Consider the following 13,167-nt stretch of genomic DNA (forward strand, 5'->3'; position numbering starts at 1 on the left):
TGTGTTGTCCAAATACTGGACTTTTCATTTAGAGATATCATCAAGAAAAACTTTCATGTGTCCAGCTCTTTAAACATTTTATCCTGATAGCCCTCATGCTTCTTGAGGGCTATCAGGACAAAATGTTCCCTAAAATGTCTTGAATTTAACAGATGAGCTGTATAACTTAGAAACCTAAACATGTTTATTTCTGCTGTAAAACTGGACATTTCATCGTTAGTTTCTATGAGGAGTGACTCGCTTTTGGATCCAGCCTCAAGTGGACTTTTAAGGAACGACCGTTTTTGTCTTTCTACGGTTGAAACTCTAAACTGTCGGGACAAAAATAATGAAATATAAGGAAACTGAAAACAGCCGCATTGTATTGGCTCTTTGTGACTTCAATTTAAAAGCAGCCCTTTAATCCTTTCAAACCACTGTCAGCTACAATCTAGAGATGTCTTGGCTGTTCCTCCCTGTTCATAATATTTTGGAAGCCCCCATCCTAGATTGGGCACATGTTTTCATAATATTCACGGGAGATTATTATCTCATCTACAGAAGGTTAACATATCCATACAGCTATTTCTGTCCATGTCTCTGGAAAGTCTGATCGCTGTATTTGATTTAGGTGCTCAAAGTGAAGTCAAGCGAGTCACTTCAAACAATGAATTCCAATCATTTCCCATCCAAGCCAAGGAACGAACGTTGATGCCTTGACTTCTCATGTTCAAGTCGATCTAGCATCGGTTGGGTGACGTGTTCAACCAAAGTCTAATTTCCTCAAGAGCCGAAAAGCAACCGAGCCAGTATCTGCTTTCTTAACCTCGCTCGCCTCCAATTTTTACCAGACCGAAATGAGTAATACCAAAAATGACAGCATTATTTAGAAGTCAGAGGCCGAGGGGAAGCTTTGACCGACTGCCTGACAGGTTCATAATTTCACCTCCTTTCCCAGAGCTTTTCTTATTAAGGTTTTTTTTTCCATTCGGCAGCTGCACACAAAGCCAAATCTGTGCTCAGCGGCTGAGTCACTGATTCACGGGTGACCTGTGTTCTCACGTGTCCAAGAACCTTACAAGCTTCTAATGAGGCAGTGATATTTTATGAAACATGAAGCCAGAAACTTGCTTCAGTCCGGAGCCCAAGAAGTGGAACATCTGTGATTGTGTTTTTTTTGTGGATCTACAAAGGCAATGATTATGGGTTACGATGGGCTCTCGTTAAAAGCCAAAACAGCTCTTTACAGTCAATGAGACATCAGAGAGAGACAAAGGGACGGTCAGCGCCAGGGTTAAGGGAGGAAAGGAGTTCAGCGGCTGTTTAATTGGTACAGAAATGAGAGCTGACAGAGGGACAGGTAGGTCTTATTACTGAGTGGAAAGGCTGTTATCAGAGGGAGGAAAGCCCTGCAGTAGACAGACTTTCGGCTGACGCTAACAAGCTCTCCTCCTTGTGCCAGGACAGAGATGTCGGCCCATTCCCAGGGTTAGATCACGCTGAACCGGCCAAGAACTTTCCATCCAATCAACCGCCGCCTTATCAGGTAACGCACACTCTCAAGCCATCATTTCCACTACGCAGAATAGGCTTGATTCTCACTTTAAGTCAATACGCCTGCAAAAAAGTCAGCACTTTATGATGCACACTACAGAACAATCTCTGTTTGATGGCTCATATGTTAGAGCCACATGTCCACTACTTTGCAATTCAGGTGCAAAGGTGCTGCGTAAGTGCAGACCTAAGCAACAACATAATCATTTTATAACACAACCATGTTTCGGTGTAACTGCCGAGCGAATTTGAAGCTAACGTTTGAAATGTTGCTAAAAAAGAAAACGCAAATTAGGGTTGTTTCCATCATGAATGAACAAGAAGATGGCGGTTAGACTACAACCTGCATCGCTGTAAAAAACAGAATTACCGTCAGCTGCTAAAAGACCTCGATGAAGAAGAACAAACAAACTGAGCTTTGGACACGTACAAGAGAGAAATCTTTACTAATTGTTTCCAGTTGAGGAAGTGATTATTTTTTAATATCAGCTGGTATCAAACGTTTTTCATACTTTCCGGAGGCGAACGCAGTGGGAACAGTTTGTCTTGAAAAAGTTAAAAACCACATTTGGCGACCACATAAACATTTTTTTGCTAAATTTGTGAAGTTTTTTCGAATTCTGCCGTTTCTGTGAAGTTTATTAATCCAATACTTCAAGATGTGGGAGCAAACAAGTGATGGGAACACGGCCTATGACTCCCTGTGCTCACATGACGAACCAATAGGGGTTAAACAGTCATTACAAAGTTTAGTTTCCATGTTGAACCCGACGTTTAGCTGCCTGCTGACTACAGCTGCAACTAATGATTGTTTTAACACCTATTCGTCCTCATTTCCAGACCCTTCTTCCTTGATCGGAATGCTGCATTTAAGCATTCCTGGTTTTATGGGACACACCGAAATCCTGAAATTGCACATGTTTGATGCTTTTGCGATTGATCAAAACCTCCCCTGTAGAGTTTCTCAACCTGAAAGATTTTTAAGAGCCTTGCCTGAAGGTCCTGTCATGGTTTTTGCTTTTCCATGCAAACTGCACATTTCTGGCAAGAAGATGGATCCATTTGAAAGTAAAATCATTTCTAAATTTCTTTCGGCCTTCAAAAACCCGAGAAGCATTACCAAGTACAACCACGTGTAGACCAACCAAACCAAAGCATTGTTTCCCTTTTTCCATTTCGCCCCTTTTTGTTCTCTCGCCCCCCACAAGCGCCGAAGCGTAGCTGAGACTCGACTGTACACGTTCCAACAGGGGAAAGCAGTTTCTTTTCCGTCTCCCCCTTTTGATATGATACATGGATCAGAAGCACGGGAAGGGTTCGGTTACCATCTATGATGGGAGACATATGGACACTTAGAGTGGAGATCGGAAATGAGGGAAGATGGATAGACGAGAGGAGGAAGGTTTGGCTGTAGGAGGTCAGCGCAGAGGTGCACCTCCATCCTCCAATTTATAATCATTACACTGATGCCCATCTGTTTCCTCGTAGCACCACCAGTTACAAAATAGTGTCTGGAGCTCGTTATCTACCTCAACTGACCAATTATGCTCTGACTGATTGTCGTATTTGAAACCCAGACACAGGGTCCAGTACAAGGTTTGTATAATTTAATAAACACAGACTATGAGAAGCTCTGGTTGAATACTACGGGACAGAAGGGCTTTTTGCTTTTCTTTTTGACTTGAGCTGAAACAAGTGTGTGTCGATGGTTTTTTTGTTTTTTCGTTGTAAAATAAATATGTTTCCGTTGGACAAAATGAGACAAATTGCTCGCTGCATCTGAATGCAATGCATGAATACAGTCGTCCTCAAATTTATTATATTTATTTATACTCTTCCATTAAAGAAAAGAAAAAAATCACATTAGTCACTCAAATAACTAGAAACTGAAAAAAGTAATAATAAATAAAAATTTTGCTAAATTATAATTTAGTGAAATAACACGTTACTTTTGAATAGTGGTTGAAAAGAATAATTGAAAAAACAAACAAACAAAACTGTCCTGGACACATTAGAGCACTTTGCTGATGAGCAGTGAAATCAGAACACCTGTCAACAGGTGCAGGAGTCTGACTGAGAGTTACAGGAAACACCTGATGGCAGTGATTGGCTCTTTAATGGGAGGGTATGAATACATTTGAGGACAACTGTAGATCGATATAAGCTTTCATGAACTGGATCAGGCAGCGACGATTATGATCAGATCCCGTATAGATTACTAATATGGACCGTAAACATCCCTATCATGTGTACAGACGTTGAGCAGCACAGATGCAGCATGTTGGGAGCTCCCTCGGATCTCATGAGCGGCATTTATCAGCGCTTTATAGCCGTGTTGACTGAGCAAACACAGAGATAACGCACAGCTCTGCACCAGCTGTTGGCACACACACACACACACACACACACACACAGCTGGAGCCACGTCCTAATGAGCATTCCAACGTGGGAACACAAATATCCTGTTTTCACGTGCCGTCCTGCTGCACCAAGGCCGAGTGTGTGTGGTGGTGCTGGTGGGTCCGTCTATCTGCACACAATCACACGACATAATGTATAGCGGCAGAATCCTGTCCTGTTGTGTGAATGATCTTTCCGTCTGCTGCAGCTCTACCCTCTCGTCCTTTGAGCTTCTCGCCTTCCTTATGTACACTCCGGGGTTTCGTGATTTACGGGACTGCAGAGACGTTTGTTCGCATTTCTTTCGTGATGAGAAAACATGGCGTGTTTGATTCATTAATGGAATAACTGTTATTATTTAGGGCCTTATTTGTTCCGCTGGCTTCAAAGTCTTTTAAGATATTTTGCCAAAAAGCTGCAAGTAGCCTGATTTCTGAGTTCTGTAACGTTAAAGCATAATTATTGGTCTGTTTAGGATCATAATAAGGTAATAAATATTGTCTGTACTGTAAATAGGACGTGACTTCCAGCTTAGCTTAGCTTAGCATAAAGCCTGCTGGCCTGGTTGCATCCAGTGGTGAGAAATGCAAACATCTAGCACCTCGAAAGCATCTGTTCAGTGACTGAAAGGTAAAAACAACACATGGTTTCCACTCTGTGCTACGCTAAACGTCAACCTCTGAATTTAAAACTTGCCTATGAATTATGGTTATCTGAGAAAATAAATCCACATTCAAATATTCCAACCCGAGATATTATATAAAAATATTCCACAGTGCACACACAGCTAAACTAATCCAGATGTGTCTTGTGCCTTTGTATTTGGGATTTCGGTCTCAGAGACTCCTCGTCTTGTTTCTACGTTGGGTTAAAACTTTTCAAGTCAAACCATCGTCCTCCTCTGTCACTGCTCTCTTTCAACTCTCGGGGCCACTTTCTCCTCTTACACCCCTCTCTCCTCTTTCCTCTCTTTTTCCTGTGATCCCTGCTTTCCTTTTCATCCTCGTCCAAATGATCTGGCCATGAAAACAGCGCTGCATAGATGGAAGTGTCTTCACCGGTCTCCCAAAACATGTGTGTTAGCAAAAAAAAAGCTTCGTCTGTTGGAGCTGAAATGCCACGCGCTGTATCTGTTTGTCGTGTTTCAATAACCGAAAACTCAAAAGGCCAGAATTGTTTGCGCACTACAGCCGACTTCTTCTGTGACTCAGAAATTTGAAGAGATCATTTAACTGACGTCACTTTGGCCCCGTCGCTTCAATTTAAGCCACGAGAACATGAGGCCGAAAACGAAGCCAAAGGCCGTCCTTCGCTAATCATCTACATGTAAATTTAAGCCTCTTTGTTTTCTCGTTCCCTTGTTCTTCATGTGTTTCACACCCGTATAAACACCTTACGTAACTCTGGAGCTGTGCCCAAGGCCTGTTTAGATGCATAGAGCTCACACACACACACACACACACACACATATCCATTGCCAGGGAGTCACTTAACTTCTAAACTCATAAAAGGGAGAAAGAAAAAAACAAAAAAAAACTGCATGTGTCAGTCCTGAAAAATTCGTCCCACCCTTGAGCCCTAAAACTGACTGTAACTCGATTCTCCGATGTGGACCTAAAGCATAACACAGAGGCTGCAGGGGGGCGGGAGGTAAGAGGACGGAGGGAGGGCGAGAGAGCCGAGGGGGCAGAGTTGTGTATTTTGGCAGTGGAGGCTGGTGCAGGGGGGTTAGTTATTAATAGCTTTGTATTAAATCTAAATATTTGCAGTGATGGATTTAATTTTACTCAAAAGAAAAAGCTGGCTAGTAATGAACGATGTGTGTCCACCTGTGTGTGGCTGAAGTTGGCTAAACGTCTCTCCCACCCAATAACACCAAACTCGCCGTAAAGCGCACGTGTTGCGTGTCCAGTCCCTCGGCACACACACACCACTCACACACATGTTTCCATTCTCGTTGGGTTAACACACATTTTTCTACTTTTGCTGTCAAATAACAGATAATGTGTCCCAAAAAATAAAAAAATAAAAATGCAGATTTTAGAGATGCCACATTACGGCGTTTTATCGTGATCTGACGGTGAAATATGGAGCAAGACTGTGTTTGAGTCTGGACAATCAAGTTCAACATTTAAAGCTCAAATAACCCCAATATTAGTCTGACTGTCAGTCTGTAAAATTAAACAAAAAAAAGAGCTTCAGAAAAAAGCTTCTCGCTTTTGGTTCTTGAAGATGTTTTACCTCAAAAAGTTGGAACTGAGGAGCTAAACTGAGGAAGTCCAGCTGCTTTTTTGCTCTTAGAACCTCGTTACCTTGATGAATGAGGCGTTTATCCAAAAAGACTTACAATATAATAGAAGGAGAAACACTGAGGCCATTTCCCGTAACGTATTTTAATGCCCAATTTGCAAAATAACTAAACTAAAAAATGAAAAAAACCCATAACCAATTGCTCAAGAACACTTTGGGTTTTCAAAAAGAACATATTCCCTTCATGGAGGATGGAAACACCTTTTTCAAATAAATTCTGATGTAGAAAACATTTAACTTCATGACCGATCAGCTGTTTTGGCTTCTTTTGTTGTCTTTGTCTCTGGCATGAAACGTGGTCACTACCAGCTGACATGACAAAATAATTACTATTTTTTTCCCGATTGTAAACAATTCCTGAGGACTTTATTTCTCATTGAGGGCCAAACTTTGGTTTGTTTCTTCTTCTTTGAGGTTTCTAGCGGTTTGCAAACAACTTGACTTTGTTTTCTCCTTCTCCTATTCTGTTTATTATTCAGTTTATTATTGCCATCTGTAACGCCGCCTAGAACCCGGCTAACGATCTCGTCTCAAGGTGACGTCTTTAAATCTCGGGTTTTGTCTCGCCGTCAGTCCAAACCCCAACAGCGTTCAGTTGAGCGTCTCGTAGGACAGAAAAGCATCATCGCTTTTCTAGAGCTGCGATTTATTAAAAGTGAATACAATCAGTTAACGAGCTGATCTTCACACCTCTGCATGGATCTGGAGCGGCTCGTCCATTCTTGGCACTGTGAGCGCTTTTCCGTGCTGAAAACACCACAAAACTTGTAAACTCAGCCGTTCCTTTTAAGAAACGTAACAGAAATGGGCATCGTTCCTGCAGCGCTTCTAGCTGTTGAAATGTACATACAGGAACGTCAGAGGACTGGGACCGCTCATCGGATTCACCTGATAACTAACACAGAAAACTGACATTTTTCCCCCCATGCTTGAATACTGTCTGCTCAGAATGCAGGTAAATCAGAGGAACAATTCACTGAAACTGCACAAAAAAACCCCCAAAATTGCAGCTTTTTTTGGCTGAGCTAACACACATCTACACACACTCCAACAGACATGAAGTGAGAACCTCCCTGTGTAAATCAGACCACACACACACACACACACACACACACACCGGGGTTATTGTTGCATGTAAGGGTGAGTCAGAGCCTATCAGTGAACCCAAACAATAATAAAGTGGACCAGTGAAGTGTGAGGAATGGAATGTGCACACACACGAGCACACATTTCACAGAAACGCCCCACAATCGACACAAATGAACACAAATGGCACGAAGATTCCTGATGGTCACACATGTGAAACGGGCCTGAATGCAACCAGTGTACATGCAAAGCTGGAAAAAACAAAAAAACAAACACAGAATCTGTGTTCTCTTGTTCAGGGTGACTGAGGACACCAACCAGTTTTAATAGTTTAAAATAAAGTAAAATACTGTTTCTGATAAAGATCCGGAGGCTCATGTGATCAAACAAGTCACAAACTGTGGACATTCAGTTTCTAACTAATTCCCTGGAAAACAGGGATAATAATAAAACCGTTTATTTTCCCTCCTCAGTCACAGGGATGAAGAAGATTTAAATGCAAGTGTTGTTAGGAAGTAAATTAATTAGTTTAACCCATGAAAGAGAAACTTCCTGGTGTGAAAAAAAATCACTTTAAATGACAAGAAACCTTTTTCTGATGTCTAGCTGTATTTCAAAAGTTCAATTGGTTTCTTTTAGGTTCTTGCCCACCAGGTGCGTCGGATCAAAACCTTCAATCTGTTGACCCGATTAAGCGTCGGTAGTGAAGTGTTTTATGGAGGCAGGTGAAGCTAAAAAGACTTTTTCTTATTTTTACTTGAGATTAGGCAACAGAAAAGTGTCAAACAGAGCTGTGACAAACACTTATTGTGTATAAAATGTAAGAAAAAGCAGAAAAGTAACCATCACAACCTCCTAATTGACTGTTGATGATCTATTCTGTGGATGTATTAATCATTTCCAGCTCTTGACGTACGTGTTGAGTTCGTAGCAGCTCTTTGGCATGCGACTCTCAGCCAGCAGATTTATTCCTGCAGTTACAATCACTGATGTGCTACGTAGTCAAAACATATTTATGTGTAAAGTGAGTCTGCATCATGTGCTTCATGCAGCAGGACGTACGCTGGCTGGACCTGGAGCGTCTGCGTTCACATGTGTGTGTTTGTTTGTGTGTGAATGCTGCAGCTCTGAGGCAACGCTGGACAATTCCTCTTTGTGCCGTGCTCATTGTTGCACATATCTTTTGTTTTAACCGGCCAGGCATGGGCTGTGACTCCGGCGCGATTCAAAGAGAGGCCTGTTTCCAGATTAAAAATAGCTGGCCTTCGCATGAGAACCGGGGGATTCCCCGACATGCAGATACACAGCTCCCTGTTTTTCATTTGGTCCCAGTCCTATATCATCTCTGAGCTATTCCTCATGCAGGCTACCTCTGACACGTTCAAAAAAAAGAAAGATCGAAATCAGTCTAATCGGTTATAAATTAGGCCGTTCGCCCGCTAACGTGCCTTTAAATCCACTTGTTATCTCATCGTTAGTGTAAATGATGTTGACATAATACGGTGCTTCAACGTACTGAGGCACAGTTGTTGCTTTCTTAGCAGCTGGAGGCAGACACAGTCCAAGTCTGATATATTTATTGATGTGGATCTCCTCCTCCCCTGCCTCGAAGGCCATAAAAGGAACAAATAGACGATTCAATATTTGAATAAAAATGAAATAGCTCGAGTACTCCTGAGACAGACGTTCTGATTATTACATTTATAGAACACCATGTGTCCTGTGCTACATTTATATCTGGCTGGTGTTTTTGCCTTAAAAAGGTCATCCAAGTTCTGCAGCTACTCTGCTGTTTGAGACTCATGTGTACATATAATAAATATAAAATAGCTTTTGATCCCCTGTCTGTCACGTATAAACCACTGATTTATTTCTCTGAACGCCCACAAGTGCAGGACACAGTTTTAATAGACACAAATCATTTAATTAGTAAAGAAAAAAATGTGAATTTCTCTATTTTTTTTAATCGTTTCATATTATTGCGACTATATTTGACCTAAATCTCTCCTCCCTGAGCTATTCTTGTTTTTTTTTTTCCCCTTTTATGAAGTTTTGATCAACTCCAGCCCAGAAACAACCACAACTGTCTGTCAGAGCCTTTCATAGACACACAAGCTCGAGTGTCTGACGTGATTTGAAATGACAAAAAACAGCAAAAGACACCTGAACTGTTGTTTCTACTTGTTGCTAATTTGATTGCATTTGTTTTCCTTTAAAAAAAGCCACAGATTTGACCCCATCAATGTAAACGCTGGCCTAACCGCTAAACCCGCTGACCGGTGAGCTGAACTACGTGGCTCAAATCATGACAGTGCAGTATTCTGTTGGGAAACCAGCCGCCTCCCCAACAGCAGCACTCTTCCCCAGCGGGACAGAGCGCCGTGCCACAAAAACTGCCCAGGAAAACATAACAAAGCCCTCGACCCAGCCTCCGAAACTCCCCAGATCCCGACCCGACCACAGGATGCACTGGAACAGCCAGATCCACGGAGGCCCCACGGCCCACAGAACTCAAAAGGATCTGCTGCTCAGATCCAGGTGTAAAACACCTCCAGAGGTCCTGCGTCCGTGACCCGATGCTTCAGAGACAATATCCGGCAGGTGGTTCTAATGCTGTGAATGGGGTCACACATGTTCTGAATGGAAAGTCGCTGTGAAAGCGTATAAATTGTACATCATTTGCTCCGTCCAGAGACGCACGGTGCAGCGCTGACGCCTGCCTAAATGGGCCTCTTGCTGGGATTCCCTGCAGATTTATGGAAAGACCAATACGTTTCCCTTGAAGACTGTCAGAAACCGTTTGTAAAACCTCATATCAACACGTTGTGCCTTTAAGTCCTAATTCATCAGTCGGATTGCTTTTCCTCCACACCAAATCCACAATATGAACAGGAGGAGGACAGATACAGTATGTAATAGGGAACACTCCAAACAATGAGTCTCAATCTTCCTGATAAGCTTATCTCCCCGGTCCTGTGAGCCTCCCCACGCTGAGCTGTAACAAGGCAGTAATGAGTTCACTTGTCATCATGTCCTTTCCCTGCTGGGGCTCAATGATCAACATCTCACTGATTCACTGACGTCTCTCTGAGTAGCACGTTTAACTTTGCAGCAGGAAAAATAACTTTCCCCGCAGCGGGGACAGAAGCAGAGCGAACTGATTGTCAGAGCAGGCAACCAAAAAATAAACCTAAGCTGCTCAGATAAGCCAAAAAGAAAAGATGACTGCAGGAGTATTACAAATGGTTTGGTTTTTATATGTTCACAGCTGCTGCACTTCTGTTAACATCCATGTTAATATTTCAGGAGATAAAAAATGAATTAACTCAAACCCCAGGAGACAGTCCACCTCGATCCCTGACCTGAATATTTCACCTCTGCACACATCTGTAACCCACTTAAAAGGCGCCCTGCGCCACAGCCTGAGTCCACTTTCTTCCGACCCAAATGACTCCAACATGTTCCTTTTACGCACGCACGTTAACCCGTTTCTTTTGATAAACGCAGCTGGACACACGCGCTGCTTATTCTCTGCTCAGCCTTGATTGCTTGTAAATTTTGGATCGCATTGTTTAACAAGTCCACTCAGGGCAGAGCTGTTTTCCAAAGCGCCTGACGAGTCAAACTGCGGGGGTGAACTTCCAGAAATGAATTACTCCCCAAACCGAGTTTCACTGCGTCCCCTCCAAACTTTCTGCGGTGATTTTCAGAACAGTGACTCACATTTTGGTTTGAGCCGACTTCAGCAAGCATTGCGCACAAATCGACCAGTGACTTATTGTTTCTGGCGCCACTATGTGTGATTTCAACCTTTAATTGTTCGATGCGCAACGAAGCCTTTCCATTAAGGCTCTCACAGAAAGCCAAAGACTCCCCACAAAGGACCACATGTGTTTCAAAAATACAGCACAAAACGAGCAGAAAGCAGCCCTTACCTGTGATATGGACATGTTCAGGTAGACAAAGAGCCCCGTGGTGGACGCAATCTGCAGCACCACCACCACTATCACCACCATCGCAACCCACATCTTGGACGGCGCTTCCTTGCGCCCGGTCCCGCTCGGCCCGCCGGCTGGGACCATCATGTAGGTGGTGGACTCGCTGCTCACCGATCTGAAATAATCCTGGTGCTGCTGCTGTGCGCTCGGAGTGGCCATGGCATTCCCGACGCATGAGTGGACCATGAAACCGAGGAAGCAGCAAAACAACAATAGCCTCCACAGACTTGACCGACTGACCGAAAAGTGGGGGGGCAAAATTAGATCTCCATGCGTCCTCGGCTGCAAATGGAGCTTTTCATGGGGAGCTCAGCGGGAGAGGCGAGGGGGAGGAGAGCAAGAAGAGCTGAAAGTTAAAGTTTGGATGAGCCCATGACTGTTCTGCGCTCAGCTGCGCCGTGAAGTGGGACTGGGACTGGAGGCAGCTGGACTGGTGGGCTGCAACCGAGAGAGTACGGCGGAGAGGGGCTGGCTTAACCTCCTCATCACCCTGGAGCTGTGCAGGAATGCTCTCCCTCTCCCTCTCTCTCTCTCTGTCACACACACACACACAAACACTTTCCTTTCAGTTTCAACGGTACTTGCCTGAGAGTTGCGCACGATTTCTCTCATTTATCCCTAAAAAGTAGGAAGACTGCCTTATATTAAAGTTGATATGTTAAAAACAGAACCAGGGCTTTCCACACTTTAATTACATCCATCTTATTTCAGAATGCATCCCACTTGTTGCTTGATATAGAAGTGAAAGGTTTGACCTCTACCTCAGTCAGTCTCCTTCTATCGCCACTTTCTTCTTCATTTCTTACTCAAACACAACCTGTGGTGATGTTTGATTCTTCTGAGACAGTTTGGTTGGTCCACATTATGAAGCTGTTTCCCTAAATGTCAGCTTCAGGGCGACCTGGCAGAGGGCGCTCTCTGCTTGTTGGACACCGCAGCAGACAAAAAAGAAATCAGATAAAGGATCATTTACAGAAAAATAAAGTCACAGTTTTGCCGTTTAATTAATCCTTTTATTCAGAAATGGCAGGAAGCCACTGCTTCTCAAAGGTCACTGTTTACGTTTTTGTCCCTGATAATAATAAATCTTTATTTTTGTGAAACTAAACAAAGTTGTTTTGGAAATTCAAACCGTGCTTTCAATAGATTAATCAGCAGCAGATTAACTGATAATAGAAAATAAATATTTGTGGCAGCACGAGATTGAAGCATTTTTAATGAGAAAAGCTCCTTTTTGATAATTCTAAATACGTTTCCTGATTATCTGTCCTCTGCAGCTCCAGTATTTGTGCTTTTGTCTGAGGTCTATTTTAGAGCTTTACGCTGTTTGAGACCAAATATTTACCCGACGCCCTCCAGTTTATCACTGCAGCCACAATTAAATATTTAAACTTCCAAAAACATCACAGCGCTGCACTCGGGTCACTGAAGAGACGAGACCCCACGGAGTCATGAATAAACGGACGTTTTAATTGGTGTCTTCTGCCAAAAGAAGAAACTTCTCTGCTCAATAAAGTCCTAAATCATCATAAAACAGAGGGTTTTAAAGCACTTTTATTATCTTTATTATTATCTTGTGTTTGGACACAGAATCATGATGCAGCTCATATTTTCTCCCAAACACAATAAAGACTTTAAAGGAAGGAGACCGGCAGGAACCGTGTTTACAGCTCAGCTTTCCTTTGTTTCCCTTCTGTCCCCACAAACAGCTGGAAAGCAGTGCCCAGCATCGGAGCTGTTTATCAGAGATGGGAGACAGAAGAGACGAGGCTGGGCCGCTGCCAGTCCGACAGCGCCGACCCGTCAGACCAGCACCGAGCTGCTGAAGAAACAGACATGT

The 13,167-nt window shown here is 43.1% G+C and overlaps 1 protein-coding gene across 1 annotated transcript in view; it reads right to left on the bottom strand.

The window, feature by feature from the left end:
• The window catches only part of LOC103367072 (uncharacterized), a gene marked incomplete at its 3' end in the record, with an annotated part of 52,512 nt that extends 40,778 nt beyond the window's left edge, over positions 1-11,734 (bottom strand). The window contains exon 1 of the mRNA XM_008294987.1: positions 11,265-11,734. Within this exon, the coding sequence (XP_008293209.1) occupies positions 11,265-11,513 (249 nt within the window). The remainder of the gene's footprint in view (positions 1-11,264) is intronic.
• Between the last annotated feature and the right edge of the window lie 1,433 nt (positions 11,735-13,167).

This window comes from Stegastes partitus, unplaced genomic scaffold, assembly GCF_000690725.1.
Source record: "Stegastes partitus isolate 25-593 unplaced genomic scaffold, Stegastes_partitus-1.0.2 Scaffold1011, whole genome shotgun sequence".
In the NCBI taxonomy this organism is placed as follows: Eukaryota; Metazoa; Chordata; class Actinopteri; family Pomacentridae; genus Stegastes; species Stegastes partitus.